General features: G+C 41.9%; 1 protein-coding gene across 17 annotated transcripts in view; it reads left to right on the top strand.

Moving 5' to 3' along the window:
• LOC119555572 overlaps positions 1–24,563 on the top strand; it is a 91,201-nt gene extending 66,638 nt beyond the window's left edge. For 5 of the 17 annotated variants that reach the window (XM_037867026.1, XM_037867030.1, XM_037867042.1 and 2 more), the window contains 12 exons: positions 1,642–1,793; positions 4,698–4,891; positions 8,307–8,477; positions 9,540–9,734; positions 9,800–9,908; positions 11,952–12,131; positions 12,200–12,337; positions 12,761–12,918; positions 12,985–13,362; positions 13,683–13,911; positions 14,014–14,326; positions 15,078–21,730. In XM_037867026.1, the coding sequence (XP_037722954.1) occupies positions 1,642–1,793; positions 4,698–4,891; positions 8,307–8,477; positions 9,540–9,734; positions 9,800–9,908; positions 11,952–12,131; positions 12,200–12,337; positions 12,761–12,918; positions 12,985–13,362; positions 13,683–13,911; positions 14,014–14,326; positions 15,078–17,037 (4,177 nt within the window). In that variant the 3' untranslated portion in view covers positions 17,038–21,730. Of the gene's footprint in view, positions 1–1,641; positions 1,794–4,697; positions 4,892–8,306; positions 8,478–9,539; positions 9,735–9,799; positions 9,909–11,951; positions 12,132–12,199; positions 12,338–12,760; positions 12,919–12,984; positions 13,363–13,682; positions 13,912–14,013; positions 14,327–15,077 lie in introns of all 17 variants that reach the window. The other 12 variants (XM_037867036.1, XM_037867035.1, XM_037867037.1 and 9 more) reach the window with 6 other exon arrangements.
• Positions 24,564–25,053: the final 490 nt, after the last annotated feature.

The following is a 25,053-nucleotide window of genomic DNA, read 5'->3' as shown; positions in this document are numbered from 1 at the left end:
TTGTTCTACCATTGTGTCCGTTTCCCTGCTTTTATATGGCTCATAAAGTTGAAGGCAAAAAGCAGCGGCTGACTGACAGATTTCAGCTGATTTCATTCCAATATCGCCTGCAGCGCCAGCTTGCTGCAACGAGATCTTCATTAATGGCCAGTGTCAGCTAAAAAAAAAAAAATATAAAAAAATAAAACCGAATATAACCACAACCTGCAGCTGCTCATGTTGTTAATTAAAAACATTCTGCGCAGGGCTTTCTAACTCTGACAGCACTCAACCAACTGGCCACAAGCCACATCAAGTTCACACACCCCAGAATGTCAACAATCGACAAGCTTTGCCAATTTTTGATGATGTTACACCATAAGAAGTTTCCCATTGAGCAGAGGGCAGCAAAAAAAAACATGGAAACTAAACCAATGGCAGAAATTGTTTCGCAACAAATCGGAAAAGACAAAAAAAAAATGGAAAAGGGGTAGGAAAAAAAGTAGGTTGGAACCGAAAAATGTTCCATGTACATTCTCGAACCATTTTTGGTTTATAGTTTTTCAGCAAAGTCAACAACAAGTTCAAGCCGCAGCTGGAAAATGTGTGCGGAGAGAGGTGGAGGGGAGTGGGGGGGGGGGGTGGTTTGAAAGGAAAACGTTTGGAAAACGGGGAAAATGGGTAGACAAGCCGTAACCCAAACACGTTGCCACTTCACGTTCTCTCGCTTGCCATGCAGTTAGAACGTGGTCGGTGGGTTCACTTGGTTCCGTTTCGTTGACCAGCCCAACCATCCCCAAACCCAAACCCAACCCCCAACCCCTAACCCCCTCCAAAAACCCCACCCCTGCACTCACCTTTCGGGCGAGCCGAACGGCATTTTGATAGCCTAATTAGCTTCTCTTTATGGCAAACGAAAACAGAAAAGCTTTTGTGCTAAGCGTTTGTAGAGCCAAATGCGCCCGTTCCTGCCCGGCTCCTCTGACCCCCAACCCCTGACCCCTGACCCCTGGCCACCTACCCAGCTAGTCGTCCATTCAAATTATGCACGTTGGAAGCATTTTCCGCATCTTTTGCTAATTTCGCGCACTGACACAGAAAAAGGTCACGGCAGTCCGCAGTCCGTAGTCCGGAATCCATTCCAGGTGTCGCTATACGTTCATTTGTTTGGATTTGTCAGGAGGGTCAGAAACGGAAATTATGCAAATACTAGACTGAAAAAAATACATGAAAATACATACAGCTTTGCCCAATCTTTCTGTGTTATAAGGACAGTTTATTTTTCATTTATTTATTTACTTGAAAATGATCTGCTGTGCAATTAGGTGATTAAGTTAATATTACCATCATAAATAATGTGAATTCAATAAAATTCATAGAAAGATTTTTGATGGGTATTATTTTAAAACTACATATATCACACAGTTTGTTATAGATAATCTTTACATTTTTAAATATGGGTATATTTTTTCTCATATCCCACAATTGTTGATAGCAAAAGAATTAACATCTTAATTAATATTGATTTCATGGGAATACGTACAGCTGGTGCTCAACATGAACTCCCTTTTTTATGAAGAGCATCAGCTATGGAAATTATGTTAATACCCGGTTATAATCTATTTTCCGCCGCTCTCTCCCCTCTCCTTTGGCATTCCGCAGGTCCTCGCGCACAGAGCCACCAGATCTAGTGGGGATCATGAGGGTTACGGACGATATGATTGACTCGCTCGTTTGCCCGCCGCCACCCACAGATCCGCCGGTGATGAGCGAGGAGATGATAACTGGACTGATTGTTCCGGCCCCCGGTTGGAGTAAGTATTAAAGTACCACCCAGTACACCCCCTTACCCCATTTAAATGCGAACTGCACCCATGCAAAACCAAAAGAATTCTCCCCCCGGGGTAACCTCGAAATTGTTGTGTGAGCGAATTCGGCCGTTTTTAAACATTTAAGCTGGTAGAAAAGCGGGGCGAAAACCACAGGCAGCATTCATCAGCCACTCGTACAACAAAAGCATACTAATCACGGCTATGGTTACGGTTCCGTGTCCGTATCCGTATATATATGGCTTGTTGTCCGGTTATACGAGCCTTGACGTTGAGGTGCGTCGTCCCTATACCTCCGTCTCCCTCTCCCTCTCTCTCTCTCTCTCTTTATTCTTTATCCCCGTGCGTGTGTGTGTGTGTGGCAGGAAACGAAAAAGCGCATTTCCGGGCATGCATGCGAATTTGTAAAGTTCATTAAAGTAATTTATATATTTTTTTGTTGCTTTTGCATTAAATGCTGGCTCTAGACAACAGCCGTAGAAAGAGACGGCAGCAGAGTGTGCGAAAGAGACGGGGCATAGAGTGTGGGTGTACAACATGTACAACAACAATTACATCAATAAGTAAAGAGGGAGAGAGATGCGAGCGTGTGTGTGTGAGGGGGTGAGTGTGTGAGTCGTTTCGCAACAACCGACTACATAATTACAGGATTACAAACTGCAGCATACATATGAGCGCGCGCACACACACACACACGCTGCACTGCACTCAAAAAGCCGAAGTGGCTAAGAACACAAAACAATTAAAGCCAACAAACGCAGCAGCGGCAAACAGCAACAGCAACAACAACAGCTACAACAGCAGCACACAAAATGAAACTTTTTTGTTGCGACAAACAATTAAAAGGCACAGAACGAACACTAAAAAAAGAATTAAAATAAAAAATATAACAACAAAACAAAAATTGTAGCAGAAATTAAACGACTCTCTATATGTATGCACGCATATGTGTGGGTATCGCCTGCATGTGTGTGTGTGCGTATTAATATTTATTTCTCCATTTTCCTTCTCTTTTTTTTTGACACACATCCTGGCGGCTCAAAAAGTTTGGGCAGAGAGGAGTGTGGGGTGGCTAAAAGGACAATAAAGGCAGACAAAAGCAAAGTAACTGATTACAGGGAGCTCTCCACTTTCCACTTGCCGCTTTTTTCCGAAAGCCACCAATTTTCAATTAAATTTGGCCAGCAAAAAAAGACGAGTCTATTGATACCTCAATTGCAATCTTGCCAATTAGTTGTATTAAATTACGGAAATGCATTTCCCTAAAGTTAAGCCAACGAAGTTAACCCACCGAAAAACGAGTCGGATTTCCTTGGAAAACTTTTGCAAACATTCAAGGGATCATTAACCCCCAAGAAACTATGCAGGACTTGTGCCAAGTTGTTTAGTATCCTGGCATAAAAAAAAGGGAAAGAAAAAAAAACATGAACTCTTGTTCAAAAAAAAAAAAGAAAAAAATGGCCCAAGTCGAGAGCTCCTCGAGCGTATCTTCCTGCCATAAACAACTGCAACTGCTAGTCTTACTTTATTTAAAGCCACTAAAACTGGCCAAGTTATTTGCCATCGACAAATTCGGCTTGGCACGTCCACGAGTTATTAGCCCTGGCTTCTGCCAGGACCCTGGGAAAGCCCTACGACCAGGACTACGTGCAATTTGCTAAAGGAGACCGCAAACTGAAATTTATAAGACGGCAATTTCCAATAACTACACATACTCTGTGTGTGCGGTGTCAAATTTTGGGGAAAATGTTCATAAAATTGGTTGCCAGCAAATTTGCATGCAGAAGGGCCAAGACAACAGAAGACAAAATATGGTGGGGAATAGGAGACACGACACCAGGACACCAAGGCGGTCTTCAAGGACATGATTTTTAAATGCTTCCTGGGCGCTGGCAAAACTACTTATACTACTCGCAAGGACTTGGAAAAATGTGCTAAAGTGCACTGAAAATTAATTTTTATTTCAAAATAACTTGTTCTATTTAATTTTTCGAGTTAGAAACAAGAACTATTCGGAAATAAGGAATATAAAAGAAATATATTTTCTTGAGGATCTTAAAAGGAAAATTCCCTATACATCAATAATATAAAAACTAGGTTTTTTAAGTTTTTCATATAATCTTCAACGCTTCTAATATGTTGCCCATTTTTTTCTTGGCATTTCGCAACCTCCTAAGAATGCTTATTTTTGGCATATAAACTTTCGAACTCTTGAGTTTGTGCATTTTGTTTTTAGCAACGTATTGCCAGCCAACTTAATATTTAAAAACTTGCTGCAACTTTTTGCTCACCAGAACAATATCGTATCTGTGGTTTGGATAGCTTTTTGCTAGTTTGCTGACCCAAAAAACTCTCCTTGAAGAAATGGCTGTGTCTATGTTATAAGATTAAAAATTCCTAAAATAGTTGCGGTATCTTTTTTGGGAAGTGCAAGTGAGTTTCTCTGTGAGTTGGCCTCATATGTATGGGCCATAAATTTTTTTTGGTTAAGAGCGTGCCTTGTGTGTGTGTGTGTGGACGTTGTGGCAAACACATTGCAGCAATAATCATTACAGCTTGTTGTTGCTGCTGGCTGTTTTTTGTCGTTATTACTTTCGGCTTTGAGGCAGCCAGGACGGCAAAAAGAGGGTGAAGGCGTGCCATTTTCACCAGTATTAAAATTCTTTCGCTGGCTTTTTTACTGCACAAACATGGAATTTAAAATTAACAAGCAACAAATAACCGAAAAAACGAGCATTTAATCGATATTCTCCAGGCGCCTGTTACACACACACACCCAAACAGCTCACACAACTAATTACGAGGCAGGCCAAAACTAATAATAATAAAAGTAGTAATAATAATAATACTTAATCACAACATTCGCTTATCTCCCCTCCAATTTTCCAGATGGCAATAGCAAGGATTTGTACTCGCCGGAGGCGGAAAGCTCGCCGGCCACCTCCTTTGTGGATCCCGTCGCCATGGCCGCCCAGCTGGCGGTGGGCGGCGGGGGCGTGGTCGTGGGCGGACTGGGCGTGGCCAAGCCAACGTCGCGTACGAGCAGCTTTGAGATTGAGAATCTGCTAAAGACCGCGGAGCAAGTAAGTGCAGTGCCCGAAAATGGTTGGGATGATCAGGAGGAGGAGGAGGAGGAGGAGGATGGTGACCTCCTGAAACCGGGAAACTGGGAAACTGGGAAACCGGGAACGGGGGCAACCAAACGCAAACACAACTCTCTCGACCCCCCATGACCCCCAGCACTGCCCCACAATCCCACCCCTTTTAGTATGTATATATTTACCACCCCCCTGCTCCGTCCCACAGGAACCTGCCACTTGGAAGGCAAATCAAATTGCTTTGAACTCGCAAAGCGGAAACGGAAACTATTAAAACGAGCGCCAAACACGATGTTCAGTTGTGGGTGGGCTAAAGGAATGGATGGCAGTGGCCTGGGCTTGCAGATGTGGTGTGGGCCGGCCTTCGGAAGGCCGACTTCCTCCACTCCCCAATGAGCACTTGTGATTGAAATGTGCACAAATTGAAATTTGCACAAAAAGATGTGGCAAGGAGTACTCGTAGCAGGAAGCGAGATCTCCGAGAGCTCTATGTCCCAAGGCGTGTCTCGACACATCTCAAGATGTCATGGCAAATTTGGCCTATTGGGTCGCCACTGCCGCCAAGAGGAGGATGAGGAGGATCTTCTCCGCCTCCGCTGCGCCTCCTCCGTCTCCTCCAGGCAGCAAACAATAAACGTCACGGATAGCAATGTGACTGGCATAAAAATATCAAGGATATCTATATATATACAGGACAACAGATATGCCTACATGGAGAGAAAATGTAGTGAGGAAGAAAAGTTGAAAAATACTTCAAATCTTAGTTTTCACTTGTGCTCGGGGATTTTGTCCAGCTTCTTATGGTATATCTTTTCCAAAAAGAAAAAGGGTTAGCAATGGGTTTCTGATAGAATTAACTGGAGTTTGTACAAGTATTTCATATAAATATTCAAAGTCGCCAGCCTGACTACATTATTATATTTCAATAATTCTAAATATGGTCACGACTTGAAAAAAACGTAATACGTATCATACTTTTCCTATTACATATGTTAGCAATTTTATATAAATTGTTTCTGATTAGATCTTAAGGAAGAGTATTTTAACTGCACTAAGAAAATAATTTATTTCAACTTATCCCGATTAATATTTAAAACATATATTTAATAACAGTCGTTACAATATTATTTCGATCCTAAAATATCCGGTGGCAAACCAAGCTGATTGAATATTACCCTAAGATGCTCTTTTCCATAAAGAGTTATTTCTTTCAGTGGTTGGCCAGACGGGTTAAGAAAAGGGGGTGACGGGACAGATAGAACAACAAGCAAAGATGCCACAGAATGCACTTTGTTTTCTGGATATGCTTTCCCCAAGTGTGCTCGAAACTGGCAGAAACCCACTTCATTTAATGATACTTGAACACTGTGACACACAAACACACTGCGGGGAGCCAGAAGGGGGTTAAACGGGGGAGGGCAAAGGGCCTTCTGGGGGTGTTGTGTTATATAAGGAATCCTTTTAATTCAAGTTGACATTTCACACAGGACGAAGAAAGAAGAGGCTGGGCGCTGAATTCAAGACATTTTCAAATTTTTCATCTTTGGGCCAGGCCAGTGGCAACAATGTGGGCACTCAGCGCCAAAAGCCAGAAGCAGCTCGCTGCCGCAGATGTTGCCACTGTTGTTGCACCTGTCTCACCTGGTGGCAAGCAACCCGTTCCCCTTTCTCCTTACCATTTTTTTTATTTTGTACACCCCCCTGTCTGCTGTTTTGGCTTTTGGGTCGGCGTCGCTTATGCAAATCAGAAGCGCAGCTCAGCTCGGCCCCAGAATGCAGAACAATAAAACAGTTAAAAGTAGACAAGAACAAGCTGCAACAACCAAGGGAACTGCAGATAGAGAGGGGTGTAGTGCTGTAGAAACAGAAGAAAGAGAGGGCACTAACAATACACAAAGTGCAACTGCATAAAAGTGAAATGTCTCCACAATGCCGGGCAACAACAGCGCCAAACAATGACAGCTGCAATTGCAGCAGGGCAGAAAGAGATGGGCGATGGGGGCAAGGAAAGTGATGGGGCTAAAGCCTAGTGATGGCAGCGTGACAAACGAGTTTCGCAACAAGATAAGATGAATGGGTTCCAAACTCCAGATAAGTACGAGCAAGGATTTATAGGATATCTTCCTTAAGTTATTATAAAAACGTTTAATGAAATATATACACCCAGTTAAAATCCTAGTGATACACCATACTTTCATTTTAATATATTAAATGCCAGTCAGCCACAGAAAAATATAAAGAGTTCCCTTGGTATCTATATTATCTAATGTCAGATTTTTATACATTTTATACCTAGTTCAATACTACATGCAGGTATAACGATATTTATCCCCACCCCATCTCTTTTTTACCAGTATTCCCTTAGTTCTAGCCTATTTCCATTCTAATCCAAGTAATTTTTTGAATTCTTAAGCATTTCATTCCCCTTCCTGCCGCAAGTTCAAGACCTTTTTTGAGGTTTGGGTTCTGTTTGCTTAGGCATTTACAATGCAAATTCATTTGCCGCTCCTTTTGTTAAGCCAATTTATCAGGAATGCTCCATTTAACACTTTTTCCCAGTGTTGTCGTTTCTTTATCTGTGACAAAGAGACAAGTAGGTGAAGCAGAAGAGCTAAGCAAATAGGAGAAAAGTCAAGAGAAAGAGCCACGAAGAAAGTCTCTGCCGCCACTAAGTCTTAATGCAAAAATAGGGGGCTTAAGGAGGTGGAGGGGGTTATACCATATAGGATGGGGCACCGACATGTATGTATTTTGTGTATGTCAACCGTCAAGCGTCAACTGTCAGTGCCAAATGTGCTTGTAACCACACACACAGAGGAAAGGGCGGTACGAGAACCAGATAGTTACTTGTAAGGGGGTGAGGGGTGGTAGAGATGGTGGGGCTTGAGATTGAGACCCACAAACACTTTGGCCGCAACACCAACACCCACGGAGGACAAAGAACAGCACCAACAACTCGGACAAGGACGTGACAGTCATTTAGAACCGCAGCTGTCTCCGTGTCTTCTTAAAGTGGCCGCGGGCTTTTGGCCACGCCCTAAACCCATTTCAACCCCTTTTGAATACCAAACCCCGCCCCCCACCCACTCCCATTTGGCACCACCTTTGTATATCCCCTCCCCTGGTGTTATAAACTATCGCTGTTCTTATCTATCTCTGTCATGGCTAACTTCATTTTTGTTTATTGTCATTTATTTGGTGTCTCCTTTTCACGCGCTCGCATCTCTTTTCGTTCTGTTCTTTCTTTGGGTTTGTTCCTTTCGTTCCACGAAATAACTCCTCATCATGCAACAATCAACACAACACCAAAACAACAACAACAACAACTCAACAATAACAACCACACAACACCACTGAAACAACAACTACAACTTGAACCTGACCTGTGAACCGTGTTAAGGTTACCGGATTTTGTCGTTCACCCCAGGAAACACGGAAATCGAGCCCCACCGGCTCGGTCACCTCGTCGGTGTCGACCACGGCATTAACCCCATCACGCCAACTGACCGATGCGGAGAAGCTGCGCAAAGTCGTCATGGAGCTGGTGGACACGGAGCGGACCTATGTGAAGGTGAGTCTACAGAGCGAAAACACTAGTTTAACTATTTGGTGGTTTAGATTCTCGTGGAAAAAGTGCCTAAAAGTATGCCTCATCTACCATCTGTTGGACTTTTAAGCTTAAAATATATCGTAGCATACTTTTAGACTCCTTTTACTGGCGTTTTAAAACCTCTAAGTCTAATCTTAAAAAAATTCTTAACATTTTTTTACTAAAAGTGTTGAGAGGCTGAACTAGTTGGGAATTATAAACTTTAATTTTCATAAATCTCTCAAAGCTTTAATTTTCATCAATCTCTTAAAGGAATATATATTTTTCAAAAAGCAATTTCCATTTAATTAAGAATTTTTAATACAGTTCTTACTACTGCTTTTCATTTTCCGTATTCCCCTTTTCGGCCAGTGTGCCCAGCTCCAACTTTAATGCAAATCCCAGCATCGACCACTGACTTGTGTTCATTAGAGTGGGGCGGCAAAAAGACCTCCTGCAATTAAAAATGCAAATTTTAATCCTTTAACTGTGTCGCCATGCTTCTGTTTGGGATTCCCCTGCTGTTTCCGCACCAAACCGATTCTTGCCTTGCCAGTGTTTGCTTTAAGCCAACTTGAAGTCTGCTTTTCGTTGGTCTGGGCCAGGAAGCATACAAATAATTATTATAATTTAGAAATTATGTAAAGCGCCGCTGCGGCAACGACGGAGGCTCCGGGTCTTATCTGTGGAGGGCGGCCAACCTGCTGCCCCGCCCACAAAAGACCCCCCCCCCACCGTCTGCCCGGAAGTATTGTTCCAAATGAAAGCGCGCGCCTGTGGCTATGCTACAGTATTTCTCCACTCTTTTTTGTTTCATGTTTTGTGCCAGTTGGCAAAACTAAAAAGTTTCCTCCAACCAAGCATAACTGCCGGCCAACTCCGCCGGGAATTGTTGTGGCCAAAAAGGAGGGGGAGGCCGTTGATTTTTTAATTTAATTTATGCATTTTCGCTGCTGTCCCTTCGCGAAAAAAAAGAAAATATCCCTTAATTTGTATTATCTTTTGGGCCCTATTGAACCATCCGCCATCTCGATTAACTTGCAGCACTTGAACAATCTGCTGGAGCACTATCTGGAGCCCATGAAACGCGAGACATTCCTCTCGAATGCCGAGATCAACGCCCTGTTCGGCAACATCCACGAGATCGTCACATTCCAGCGACAGTTCCTGCAGAATCTGGAGGAGTCCCTGGACCTGGAGCCAGAGTTCAACAAGTTCGAGCATTGCGGCCAGTTCAGGGTGCGTTACGAAATGGTAATCTATGTGTTGCATAATCGTAATTGCATTTCATTTGCGATCCGCAGAATGTGCTCTTTGCCATTGGCTCGGCCTTCCTGTATTACGTCAACCACTTCAAGCTGTACTCCTCGTTCTGTGCCAGTCACAGCAAGGCGCAGAAGGTCCTTCATCCGAGTGAGTATTCCACCCCAGCATAACCCACAATCCCCCAGACAAATCAGATTCGCAAAGTATGGAAATTCATTTACATACATCAACAGGGCGACAGTGGGGAGCAAAAAACAAATGCAAAACTAGGCGGAGAAATCTGGAAAAAATTAAATTACAACTTTTATTAGCCACATCAGAAATTGCGTATTTGCATATTACAAGATTGCAATGGTATTGTAACAAAAACAGAAGAAAATTTCTAAAGAAATGGAATTAAATATATATACTGGACCATAAATAACATTATTAGGCCCAAGGGCATTTATTTGCATAACTAAATTGAAACAACTGCTAAGAATATAAAGAAACCTTATTAGCAAAGTGGAATAAATTTTGGTTACTTCTTAAATGCAAATGTGGCACTTAATTAAAGTAAGACAAATACTACAGATAGACCCCCGAAATTGCCTATCAGGTTAAAACAAAAAGTTATCCCCCCACTGAATTAACATTGGCAAGTGCGTTACCCCCATGAAACGCACTGTACACATATATGCAGAGTGTGTGTATAGCCTTTTTCGAGCAACTATTGCAATCAGCGTCAAGCGTCAAAGTCTATTTGAGTTTCAGTTGAGCAAGAAACTTGTAAAAGTCAAATAACCGAACCGAACTGAACCCATACGAATCCACAGAGCGAACAATTGGCAAACTATTCTTTTCAATGGTGCCACGCCCCTGGGCCGCGTAGCGCCCACTTTAAAATGATTTGCAAGTTAAATGAATAATTACAACCGCAAATGCCGACGTCGACGTCGACGACACCCACTAAAGTGAAAACCGCAAACTGAAGGCAAACTCCCGACCAAAAAAAGGGTGTGATAAGGGGGGTTTTGGGTTGGATGTTTGGGGTTGGGTGTTGGGGGTAGGGTTTTTCCCAGAACAGGCAGCATATTCATATTCATGCCAAGGCAGCAGCAGCAGCGGCAACTGTCAAGTATCTTTTGTTAATTAAACTTGTAGAATTATGACACGCTTACAAATGGCGACCCAAAACTATGCCAGGGCTTCAGAACTTCTGCGTTCTGTGTTCTGGGTTCCTTGGTGGGTTGGGTTGGGAATTATGGGAACTTGGGTGCTGCTCTTCCACTAAGCTTGCTTTGCAGTGAGCCGGATAAAAGGCAACTGCCGCGTGACAACATGTCATAATTAAATTAGACTTAGTCTAAGCTTAAAAACACTCGAGCAAACAGCTGGCTGCCAAGAGCATACCCCTTGGCTTTATTCCATCCACATTGCCACATTGATTGATGCGTTCGTGAATGGAATAATGGGATGATGGGGATAGGTTTTGCAGCTAATCAAAAGCGTTGGAGGTAAAAAATGTATGCGCAATATTTACAATCAATGAGCCAAGGCAGCGTAGTCAAGGTAACTAAAGGTGGGCGGGATGGGATTCTGGAAGCATCATTCACTCGAGAATGGTGGGTGGTGCCACTGCGCCCGGCTGTTGCATGAAATTTTATGCAAAAAGTTGAAAGGATAATTAATTATAGCAAGAAGTGCACTTAAGTGCCTTCGTTACGTGCAAGAGCTGGAGAATCCTGTTGCGGATTGGAGGGATATTGAAGGAGCAGGAGCAGCACGATGGATGGCAGCTTGTCGGGCTGGCAGAAGGACAAGCAGCCAGCGACAGGCGCTATTAGACGTAAATCTGCTCCAGCCAAAGCTCCATCTCCATCTCCATCTACAGCTCCATCTCCTATCCAGCTGCCTTTCCTGCTGCAGACAGGCTTTGACTTTGCCTTTATCAAAAGCTGCTCGGCTGACAATAAGAACAAGTTAATGACATTTTCTTGTCGACGTTGTGACGCTGTCATAGTCGCCGTAACTGCATATCCTTGTGCAGCATCCCCATCCCCATTCCCCTCCCCTTATTTACTCTAATGGCCCAACGTTGCAATTAATTACACCGACTCGAACGAGCGTCCATTGAAATCGAATCATTTGGCAAATGTCTCAATTTGCATTTCAATTCTCCCATCCCCGCCCGCCTGGGCCAACTCACAGACGAGGGCAATCACGCCCTGCAGGAGTTCCTGGCCGCCCGGAATCCCAAGCAGCAGCACAGCAGCACCCTGGAATCGTATCTGATCAAGCCCATTCAGCGCATCCTCAAGTATCCTTTGCTCCTGCAGCAGATGCGCAACCTAACCGACACCCGGGCCGATGAGCATGTGCATCTTTGCGGTATGTATACATGGCGCATTTAATCCATTGTGATTTGTACGTATTAAATTCAAACACACAAAAAACAGAGGCACTCAAGGGTATGGAAAAGGTGGCCGAGCACATCAACGAGATGCAGCGCATCCACGAGGAGTATGGCGCCATTTTCGATCACCTCTTCCGGCAGCACCAGAAGTCCTGCAAGCAACCCATTGATCTGAGTCCAGGTAAGGAGTCATAAGATTTAAATGCAGCTAGTACATCGGAGGTGTTTCCAAAACAAAATCATCTACAATGTGAACAAATTTCTCTGAAACATAGGAAACCGAAGTTGGGAATTTAATTTACCTAAAAATAAAAAAATTATTTCTGATCCTCCACCTCTTACGACCGATTTCTCAATGGGATCTTAACTTTTATCATTCAGTTAAATTGGTACTTTAATAATAGTTTCCTAAAATCATGTTATGTTAAAGCTGAAAAAATGAACATCACATTGAGAAAAGCTCTTCGTCTTCCCGAACAATAAAACTTCATGTTAGCTTTATCTGGCATACAAACGACATCCTTAACATGACATTGAGAAATCGGTCCTAAATAATTATAATTCTTAACCACCTTTAATAAACCCTTATTTTTAATTTGTTTAGGAGATCTCCTGTATTATGGCGGAGTGGAATGGCTGAACATCTCGGACTTCCTGGGCAAGATCAAGAAGGGTCTAGAGCTACATGCCATGTGCTTTGTGTTCAAGTCGGCGGTGGTGTTCCTCTGCAAGGAGCGGCTGCGTCAAAAGAAGAAGTTGATGGTGAGACTGCCAACTTATAATTCCTAAGAAAATATTAACCCTGTTTACCATTTCCATTATCTACAGGGCGTGTCCAGCAAGAATGCCACCAATGAGGTGGAGATCATTAGATACCAGGTGCTCATACCCGTTACCGAGGTGCAGGTGCGCGCCAGTTCGGCCAAGGACATGGACTCGCACTTCCTGTGGGAGCTCATCCATCTGCGCTCCCAATTGCAACGCCGCTCCGAGAAGGTCTACGTGCTATCCAACAGCACCGCCGACTTCCGCAATGCCTTCCTGAAGACCATTCGCCAGATCATCCGCGAGAGCGTCCGGAACATGTCAATTCCGATGAAGAACTTTGGCGGCAGCTCCGGCTCCGTCTCCGGACACTCCTCGCAGGGAATGGGCAGCATGGGTTATGCGGGCAACTCGCAGACGCTGGAGAGACCCAAACAGCAGGTATTAAAAATATTACAATAAAGCATTTAATTTAATAGAATATTTTATGAAGACATTCATTCTTTCATTTGAACTAATTGGCATTTATATTTGAACTTACTTTAATATATGTTTTTGTCCCAATATTTTTTATGGTTTTAAACCTTTGCAGAAATTTTATGTGCTATCCCCAATCAAAAAGAATTGATTACTTCCTTAAAACTGGGTATTTATTTTATTACACTACATCTTTTAAATACTAAATTATATATAATACATTATTTGATCATTAAATTAAATTATATATTTACTAATAGTCCTTTTACAATCCTTCTCCCCAGATCACCATAGTCCATGGCTCTCACACCCTGGGCAAACCGAAGAAGAAGTCCGGATCGCAGCGCCATTCGGCTGGCAACATTGACTATGACAACTTGTCGGGCAGCCAGGAGGCGGACGACCTGCCTCCCAGTGTGGGCGTGGTTCACTACGCCTCCGGCCACGCCCACGGCCAGCAAATGCAGCCAGCCGTCTTCCGTGGTCGCAGCAAGACGGTGGGCGATGTTACAGGTGAGTTGAAGCCACATCCAGATGACCAGAGAATCTGTCGAGAGGATTGCTAACAATGCCCATAACATTGCATTCCGCATCATCACACGTCGCGCCATAAAGAATCCCCCTGCTCTTCCCCAGATCCCCAGCAGCAGCAGCAGCAGCAGCAGCATCAGCAGTTGCAACAGCAACAGCAACAACAGCAACAGCAGATGCAGCAAGGACACGCCCATGCCCATGCCCACCCACATCCCCATCCGCATCCCAGGGAGCCACCGCCGCCTCCAATCAGGCAGCCACATCTGCACCACCACAGCTCGGACATCGAGAGGATCGATCCTGGCACGAAGTCGGAGGGCGAGGAGGACTCGCAGCAGGGCACAATCAGGCCCAAGGCCACTCTGGGTCGAACGCCCAATCACCTGACGCTGAGGTGAGTCTGGTCACTCCTTGTGGTTAATCCTTGCTAACTGGTATTCTGCTGACTAACTGGATTAAGCCATTAAAAATCGTTATTGCTACTGTGGATTTATAATATTAAAAGAAAACTTACGATTTTATAATACAGTCTTAACTTGATTAATCTGCTCCTTTAACTTCAGCTAGCTAAAAAGTTTATCATTTTCTAGTTCACATGTTTTACTTTTATTAAAATAAGTATAATGTTTTTTATAGCGTATGGCTTATATTAACATACTTATAAATAACATTATTATACATAACCTCTAAATTAAAATTATAAATGATAGTCCCGAATTCAAATTCTACATTTAAAGAAAACTTTAATTTATAGAGTTTAAAAATTAATGAAAATACTTAAGCCTAGACCTTTTAAAATTTAAAACCTTTTCAAGTTTACTTGATTATCTCCTGATAATTCCATTTTATTTTAAGAGTTGAAAGCTCGCTTAAAATTGTAAATTGATTGAAATTCGAGCTATACAATACGACTGCCATGAATGATTTTCAGGACTAATTGGTTGTCAATTGAATTATGCATATGTATAATGGAGTACAGATAAATATTGAATTTAATCCAGTCAGTCAGGAGATGTCCAGCCGGGTTCTATAGGTCCGCGAAGTAAGCTTGACTATTGCTTGACCCTGTGACTTTATCCCTTTCTCTACTGCTCGTCCCGCAACTTGACATCCGAATCGTGAAATCCGTAACCGCATCTCGACAGCACCACATCGACGCTCTCGGTGGGCAGCACCGGCAGCCAGGCGCGCCTCATACAATCGTCGCATCCGCCGGCCAGTTACCAGCCGGTGCTGATGAAGGACCTAGGTAAGCCCAGCCCGGATGAGTCGGAGCTCGAGTCGGAGTCGGAGGCGCATGCCGCCCAGGTGGCGGCCTCCTTTAATCTAAGTCTAGGCAGTAGTGGTAGCTTGTTCGTCTCCGATCCCCGAGAGAATCAGACACAGTCCCAAACCCACTTCCAGTCCCACACCCACACCCTGCATCCATCTCCCCGCCAGTCGCCGCGTCAGTCGCCGCGACAGTCGCCCAAACAGGATATCGAGGTGATCGAGATCTTCGAGAGCGAGGCGGAACGGCTGGCCGCCTCCCAGCAGGTGGCCGTCGTCCACCAGTATCCGGCGGGCCAGGCCAGGGATTTGGGGCATAAACAGCGACGTGACCGAGACCGAAACCCGACCGAAACGGACGCCACAGCCCGGTTTATGGACAAGCATCTGAGCGATCTGGAGCAGGAGAACCTAGCCGATGGCACCTGCGACATTGTGGCCTACATGGAGAGTCTGCGCGAGAAGGCCTTCGATCCGCAGGACCTCACCGAGGATCCCGGTGATCAGCAGCAGAATGACTCTAGTCTCTCGCCAGAACCACAAACCATAGTGGAGAACACGCAGCAAACTGTGGTGGTGGACATCGAGTCGCCTTCCCGGCCAGCCACTGAATCGGACAGCACTGGCACCACCACGGGTCCATCGGAGCGATCTGGTGACGAAACGGAGGAGGAGCCCACCTCCAGTTCGCTGGCCTCGCACATTGTGGTGATCGACAAGAAGGTGGACAAGATCTTCAAGGCCAAGTCCCCGGAGCGACCAGCTTCCACCAAGGTAAAGGGTGGCAGGAGGCAGATATACATCTCCCCGGATCGCTGCAAGTCCCAGGGATCGTCTCCAGTGAGGATCATCAAGATCAAGTCACCTCGCACTAGTTTGAGTGATCAGGGCAAGCGACTTAGTGTCTGCTCCTCAAGGGACAACTCGCAGGATCGCCTGTCCGGTGGTCGCAGGACACCCAGTCCTCGTCGCTCCTCCGAGGGTGGAGGCATACTAAAACATCCCAGTGGACCGGCTCCTGGTATCCTGAAGCCACCTTCCAGTCCGGCCAAGTCGAAGAGTCCCGACAGGAGTTGCCTCAAAAAGGGCGGACCCTCGCATGTGTGCAGCGTGGAGACTCTTTCGCCAAGAATATCGCCCAGGGGCAGTATGGATCACCTGTCGCCGGACAGGGGAATGACGGGCAGTTCCTGCCTGCGACACTCACCTCGCAGTAGCTTCGATAGCCACGGTGAATCGGATCACAATCTGGATGTGCCCCATGGCAGCCGGAAGCGGAGCATGTCCGCTCATGGAAGCTTCGAGACGGGCACCAGGCCAAGGGCCCAGGAAACCTATCAATACTATCCGGTATATGACAACCAGACTTGCAGTGATCACTATGTGGCTGCCGCACCCACAGGACGATATGGTGGTGGGGGTAGCAGTAGCAGGAGCAGGCTGAGCAAATCCCTAGAGCGATCTACTTCTAGGGACAGCACCACCACCAGTAGCTCCTATGGGCACAGGACCTATGGGGTTTCCCCGGAACGCAATTATGTGGTTTATAGTTCAGGACCACTGCGCTCGCAGTCCGCTGAGAACACCTTCTCCTCGCAACCCATATATGATCCTCTGCCAAGGCATCCACCACAGCCACTGCATCAGCCACCGATGCACCACCAACAACAACAGCAGCAGCAGCAGCAACAGCAATATGTCAGCTATGCCCCCGAAATGGGAGGATACACTGGGACTGGGTGCCAACATGATCCGCAGGGTGGCTATCAACTCAGCTCCTCGGCACCGGAGTACACCACTTGCATCGACTGTCTGTACCAGAAGAGACCCTCCTAGCATAAGTCCCGCGTGCGGCAAAGTCGCACGCGGAAGAAGACGCCCCGTGGAATGGTGGTGGTCAGTGCCCAGCCCACGGCCACCGGGGGAATAGGATTTGTGCCCGAGATGGGCTCCTCCGAGGCACCCGGCGGTTGTGTCGACTGTCACGACTACTTCGAGATCCATGTCTAAGCAGATCTCTATCTATCGAGGGAACTTCCACTAAAGGACCTCTCCACTAAAGACCTCTCCACTATTTTGAAACCAAAGATAACAGCCGAACAACCCGAAATGCCTCAACAAACTAATTTTAACCGAACTCAGCTCAGATATACGTAAACTCACAATGCAAACTATAATGAAAGTAATCAAAACAACAACAACAACCGAACACGAACTTCCAACACAAGGGATTGAAATCAAAAAGACCTAGCCTAACATTATATACAATCTACTAAAAAAAAACTCACAAGAACTAAGGAAAGGCACTCTTAACAAATAGAAGAAATAGCTGAAATGTTACCATACCAGGAACCCAGAACCCAGTATCCGTGTCCGTATTCGTATTCGTATTCGTTGTGTAAGTGTTAGCCGTAAGTCACCGAACCTGAGCGTAGTTAGCTCTTTTAGCGCAGCATATGTAGTGCATACCGAAAACTAATCAAAGGATGGGGTTACTAATCCCGGGTGGAAAAGGTTGCATAATGGGTGTGTGCCACCGTTTTCCAGTTAATTATTTAAGTTGCAGCCGAGTTGAGCGCGAACATTTCGCCGTGATTTACACACTCACCCATACTTACACTTACACTCACACTCACACTCACACCCACACGCTAACAAACAAAATGGCGGAAGTTCCGCTCGCCTCGGGTGGCAAGTAGAAATATTACGTATACGCCGCGTTGCACACACAATACTCAAGTGCCGTAATTACGAGGGCAAACAACAGAAAAGAGCAGCAGCAGCAGCAGCAGCAGTAGCAGCAACTAAAACTAAAGTTGAAATTCATACTCGCACTCAAGTAAACTACTAAGAGACAGGCAGACAAACAAATGGCAAACTCAACTTGAAACATAGATGGGAAAATGAAGACAGTCAGGAGCAGATAGGAAAAAAAATATAAGAAGGAAAACTACTACATACATATATGCACTTCAAACACACACACTCACACACGGACTTACACAGACATACAGACAGGTAAAAAGTTCGGGAAAAGTCGCTAACTAACTATTAGCAGAGGGGGGCAGAGAAAGCGGAAAAGCGGGGTGGAAAACTGTGTCGTTTCCGCAAATGAAATCAAAAATTTTTAATTACCCATCTGGCGAAATGGATCTGCAACTGAGCTGGGCTTTGGGTCGAGTGCCAACATTCCAGGGGTTAACATAACATATACCTAACAAGAGTATACCTATTGATATGGGGATTATTTACATAAAGGACAAAAAGAAAACTAGCAAAATGAAAATCTAAAAAAAAAAGAAAACAAAAAACAAGCAAACATTAGTTAGTTAGAAAATTTTGCCAATTTGCACGTTTGTGCTAACGGGCATCGGTGTGTACGTACCAATAATGTTGTGACAAATAATTTGCATATATGCATATGGTTTTTTGTATGATTTTTATAGGTTTTTTATAGATATAAACAAATATACATGCATATACAAGTCGATGGGCAAATCAAACGAAACATTTTCCGCATGGGTTTTCCACCATTTCCGTTTCACATTCCAATTAAATCAGCAGAAAACTAAAATACAATAAAAGGGATACAAATCAAAACGGGGATGTATTCAGAGAATGATAATCGTAAGTCGTACCTCAATGTTCAGTAATGGGTAATCGTATTATATGTATGTACACCTAGGTATATCTGTATGTATAATCACCCTACCTTTTCGAGGCGAGGGTCGGGAATTCCCATTCGATTCCCTGGCCCGAACCGCAAAACTCTCGACTAAATACATATATATATAGAAAAAGTTTAAGGTCAAACAAATTTCAGGTTGTTGTAACGAGAATTCAAAGCAGAATAAATAAAAAAACCAAACCAAAGGAAATCATAGTCAAAATAAATAAGTTTAAGCTTCAAGAACGTTTACAGTTTACAGTTTACACTGGGCTTCACAGCAGCAAAATCAAAATGCAGATAAGATACATTCTCAAAAAATCAAAATATATACATCGTAAATACGACATATATACAGCAGCATATACAGCATAAATGTTAAACGAAAAATGGGTAGCTCTTGGAAACCCAGTAAAATATACGAAAATAAAGGCAAACTAAATAGAGATAAGCGGAGGCCGCAGACACCGAACATTTAAGAGTAACATTTAACAGTAAAGCTAAAACAAATATCAAATTTAACCGGTAATCCCTGTGTGTGCACACACCCACACACGGTCAAACACAGCAATCCATTAAACAAATAATCGAAAAATCAACAAACTAACTGCAAACCTAAAAATCAAATGCGTAAAAACTAAACTAAACCTAAAACTAAAGCATACACATAACTGCGAACTAAATTGAACTAACTAAGCCAACAGCGAGCCAGAGCAATTGAAATGCAATTAACGAAATGGCATATGAGATAAAAGTAAACAGGTAAACACTTAAAAAATAAAATACAAACACAAATAATCAAATATCAATGGACAGCGACGGGAAAGGGGAACCAATGGGCCCCATAGAGTTTATGCACCGATTTCCTGGCCCATCCCCTCTCGAAAACCTCTCGAAAAACACCTCCACCTCCCCTCGATTAGTTATGCATTTAAATTTGTTTAGTAGTTGCTTAGCAGGTAAGTGCAATATTCATTTGTAATTAGGCAAACGAGGCTTGTTGTCGGAGATGAGTACTTGAATTGAAAATTAGTAATTAAACAATTTTACGGGTGATATTTCATTTTGTCTACACAGAATACACACAATTATCTCAAAGATAACTAAAATCCCAAAATCACATGAAAAATTAACTCGAATAATGTTGAATTCAGTTAGATATATATAGTCGTAAGTCTCAGGTCAGAGTCGGAGTTGGAGTTACCTTAGGCATGTTAAGTTTATTAGGTATTATTTCCCGCCCATTCGATGCATTTGTGTGTATCTCTTTATAGCGTATCTGTGTATCTGTTGTGTCTGTTACAAACACTTGATATTATTAGTTGGCATCGCTTGATTAACAAACAACTAACAAATAACCTTAAATGAAACCCGAAATTCAAATCAACATCGATCGAACTTTGCAAGTTTTCCCCTTCAGTTTGAACGTTTTGCATTTTCTCAATCAATATCACGACAAAATGACAGAGTGTGCCGAAGATCTAAAGCCAAATCTTGTACTGCTGAATGCCAGGCCAACCGAGGGCGAGCAATGCTAATGCCAAGTCCATTATAATCGATCTATATATATTTATCTAACTATATATGTCTTATGGTTACACACACGTGCCCCACAACTCAAATCAACCAGCCACTCCCCATCACCCCCAGAATCCGGAATCCAGAATTTATTCGGCATTTTTTCACACATTGAAACGCAATTATTTTTCAGAAATTTAATTTTCTGTTTTCCGTACAACTTTTTGTGTGCCATAACCAAATAAAAATTAAATTTGAACTGAATTGTATGAAACTCTCATCTATGCACAACTTTATCCATCGTTTTTGAATCACGCTCTTTGACTTTTGCATTTGGAAAACTAATTTCGAAATTAGCAAGTGGGTTAACTGAAATGCGAAACAATTTCAATTTCACCACTCACTCCACCACCACAATTTTTCAAATTATAAACCCCCCGTTTCCACCCACTCCCCCATATATATATATATATATGTACATAAATTTCTCTCTTTCATTTTGTATACCAAATTGGAGCCCTTTTATCAAGACACACACACGGGAAACCGAAGAGGTAGAACGGAAAATGTTGGCATAAATGCAAAACTTTTGATCAGAAATTTGAAAATTGCCAAGTCTTACCAGAGTAACAAAAAAGGCTAAACCATCTGTTAACTAGCAAAATGAACCAAGCGATGTCAACATTTTAGCCAACACAACTCTCTATCCTAGCCCCTAATCACCAATATTAGTTGTTAAATTAGCGTTTAATCACTCCCACTACCCACAACCCCCCAGACTCCCCAAAACTATATCAAGTAGCCGAAAATCCCGCTTGAAGTAGTGCTCATTACATTAAACAATAATTAGTTTTGCTTATATTTTTTAACCGACAAAGGAGCCCAAAGTGCCTCGCATTTTGGGCACTTTGCTTGCATGCTTTTTTGACTAAACGAATCCCAATTGGCCACAATTTACTTATGAAAATCTGTTCGACACAATTGTATATAACCAAAATGGAGATGCTACGCTCCGCCCCACTTGCTCTTTCTAACTCTTTCGCTCTCTAAATCTATATTTTCTATCCGAAAAAAATATTAACAAAAAAAAGAAATAAAACCGAAACTACAAATTAAGTTCTGCAAAACCAAAACGAAAATATTTCATATTTTTTCATATATGGTTTCCATTGTATCTTTTCTTTTCTTTCATTTATTGTAGGGTCCCCGGTGTGGAAACCACGAGACATGATAAATTTAGGCACAGATCCACAGTCAACAACCCGCAAAGACGATGTGAAAAATTAAATCAGAAAAAGCAAAGCAAAACATTTAGTATCAAGCTAAGCAAGCATAAGAACTCTTAACCCACAACTTCAATTCCTCTGTTCGATTTCTCAATTTTAACTAATCAAGTGTAAGGCAACAGCAACAGAAACAGCTAAAAGCAAAGCAAAAGCAGTAAGCAGACAGCAGACAGCAGAAAGCAAAAAGCAGAGGCAACAGTTCAAAGTTCAAAAGCGGGAGAAGCGAACCCAAAAGCATTTTTCAAGCTCAACGCTGCGAAATGAAGATGCATTGAATGGATGTGGTTGGCTTTTGAAGAATGCTTGGCATCGGTTTGTTTCCTCTCCCTTTTTTAAATGGATAAAACATCGAAGAGTTTTTTGTCATTTTTACGTTTGCGTTTTTAAACGAGAGCAGCACCACAAAAGGGATACAAGACATCCTTTTTAGAAAGAAAAAAAAGAAAAACTAAGAAAAAAAAACATAAATTAAAACCAAGAGAAGACTTTGATTTATATTGATTGTATTTAAAGTGCAAAACATATAATAAAAGCATAATTAAAGCGAAGGATTTTGAGCAGATTTAATATGAACTAAGGAAAAAGATTAAACAAGATTAAGAAATACGAGAACAAATTCAAATGCATTTGTCGCTGAAAAGACTTGAAAGTAAATTTCGATTTAAATACATTTATTGAGGAGAAGACGATGACGAAGCTGTCAAAGCGATGAGGAGGGAAACCCGTAAACAAATTGCAACCATTGTATTTAGGCTTAGAGAATTTAAATTATAAAGGTAAAACACAAAACCAAAAAACCCCAGAGAATTGCAACAAAAAAAAAACAAACAAAGCAAAGTCAAATGCAAAGTAAGAAAACCAAAAAGGGTTAAATGAAAAACATTTTAGCCAATTAAGCCACACACACACACACTGAAGCAAATCAACACACCCGTAATCGTTATAAGAAAATTAAAATGAAATCAGCAATGAAAATGTTTAGTTCGTAGGAAGTACACTGAAAAAATACATAAAGATACCAAACAAATTCCACATACACATAAACGAAAAATAGCAAAAATTTAGTCAAAATGTTAAATGGTAAACTAAAAAAAGGAAATAATAATGATGCAAAATGATTCCATGCAATTAAATTGGGCTGCGAGCCGCCACAAAGAATCCAATCAGCAAAATACAAGAAACAAAATACAAAAATTAACACAAAGCAAAGCAAACTCAACACGTTTAAGCGGGCAAACATTAAAATAAATTATAATACTATGCAAGAGAAAACTAAAAGAAAATATATAAGCGTAAAGAAAACCAACACAAACCAAAAAAAGACGACACCTTCTAGCAGAATTACAATAATAATTAAGAACTTCACTTTGAACACTTTAAAAATCGAGAAACGACGACAACAGAGTTATAGTTAAACAAAGGAAACCAGTCCCCAGCCCAGAATCCCATAGACAAAGGCACAATTTTCGAGAACTCAATTATAAAGTATACTCTTGATTTCCCTACGTCTCGATACCCTATGGTTTTCAATTTTTGTAGGACGAATTTTTAGCAAAAAGATGAAAATATATAGTCGAATACAATGAAAATTCTACCAAATGGGAAATAATAATTAATTGGTTGTGAATGCAGCTTGGATGTTAATTCGATTCAGGAACAATGAAATCCCCAATTGCTGAACGTTTGTTTTTTCTTCCGGCCGTACACTGTTCGTGCGAGTGGCGATTGTCAATGGTTTTTTTTTTCAGTGTACTTGCAGGCATTGTTCACACCCATTCACAGGATAACTCATTCATTTTTTAACCCAAAAACCCATTGAACCATGTAGCAACAAATCGAAACATAATCAAAACATTTTTTAGGTTTCCAATCAAATTGAATTAAATATACAAAAGTAAACTTTAATTAAACGATGAGAAGAAAATAAAAAGAAAATAATAATTGAAACTGCAGACCATAGAAAGCTATAGGAAGTGAGGAAGTAAATAGAAATTCTAAATGTATACAACAGTCTAACGATAGATCTTCATCGTCGAAGGTGAAAGCTAATCAAACACGGGACAAAACAAGGAGAAATTTACCAAATACCAAATCACAACATTTTAACATAATTTTTACAGTTTGTATAAGTTTGACAAGGGCAGCGTAAATAATAATAATTAATAATGTAAAACCAAAACTCAACCAGTCAGTTGGAAGACTTTAGCGAAATGAAATAGTTAAATTATGAAACTCATTTGATGGCGAATGAACGGTGGCGTGAAACTTTTTGTACGCATTTGACTATTTTTAAAGCATTTTTATTAAATATATATACATAGTCACTATTATACGAATGTTTGCGAGCCAAACAAAGTACTCATTTAATTAAGTTCACGTGCACACAACGCACTGGAATCTCTTTTAACAAATTGTTATCGGATATTTGATTTGTTTGAGCGCATTGTATTGTTAGTTATATCTCTCATCACACTTTCCTTTTGGCAAGCGCCAGGCAGCAGGATACACGAGGGTAAAAATTGCATATTAAATACAATTTATAAGTCAGCCACACGAAGTCTAAATTCGAAGCGAAAATCAATAGCAAACTGCAGCAGCATTGGAAACAAGTGTAGCCCATTAACAATGGACAACAGCAAGAAACAAACATTAAAATTAAATTTTTATTGCAAAACCTAATTAGCAGCTGCAACAAGAACAACAAAAGTATAAAAAAGAACATACAATGGATGTTAATACTTTTTGAGAACAAGAAAAACAAAATATGCAACAGTAAAAAAAAATGAAATACACAATGATTATACAATTGCAAATGCAACTTAACACTCAACATAAGGATAGTGAAAATGTGTGACAAATGATTAAATTACGAAATCCTTTTGAAGTGAAAACAAAAGAAAATAAAATGTGAAATTTAAAAAGAAAACAAAATTCTTGTTTTATTACTTAATTTCTTGGGGTTTCAGATCCAAAAGGGAGGTTTCTCATAAAATTATTAATTAATTAGTTCAAAATTGCAGGAAATATTGGTAACTTGGCCTGGTTTTTTAGCCCTATCCTTTAATATTCAAAATTCACATTTTATTTCCAAAAGCTTTTCCTGACATTCAAAAAAAACCGTCAGTGCTGCCAGATCCTATAAAAATGTTCCGTGTCTTACATGGTTTATTACACGCCAGGTGGCGCCTTTTCAGCAGATATGTAAGTGTAATGTAAAATTTTAAGGCATTAGGCGCGCAAAATTTGGTTTGAATTGTTTATAAATATCATAATTTCAGGTTTTTTAGATTTTGCATGCTCTTGCACCACGTGCATTATCAAGACAAGCATATCCCCATCATTAGTTTAACCCACTGTCCCAGAAATAACACTTCACATTTC

Source organism: Drosophila subpulchrella, chromosome 3L (assembly GCF_014743375.2).
Source record: "Drosophila subpulchrella strain 33 F10 #4 breed RU33 chromosome 3L, RU_Dsub_v1.1 Primary Assembly, whole genome shotgun sequence".
Lineage (NCBI taxonomy): Eukaryota > Metazoa > Arthropoda > Insecta > Diptera > Drosophilidae > Drosophila > Drosophila subpulchrella.
Note: the sequence above shows the minus strand (reverse complement) of the source record. Positions and strands in the feature narration are given on the sequence as shown.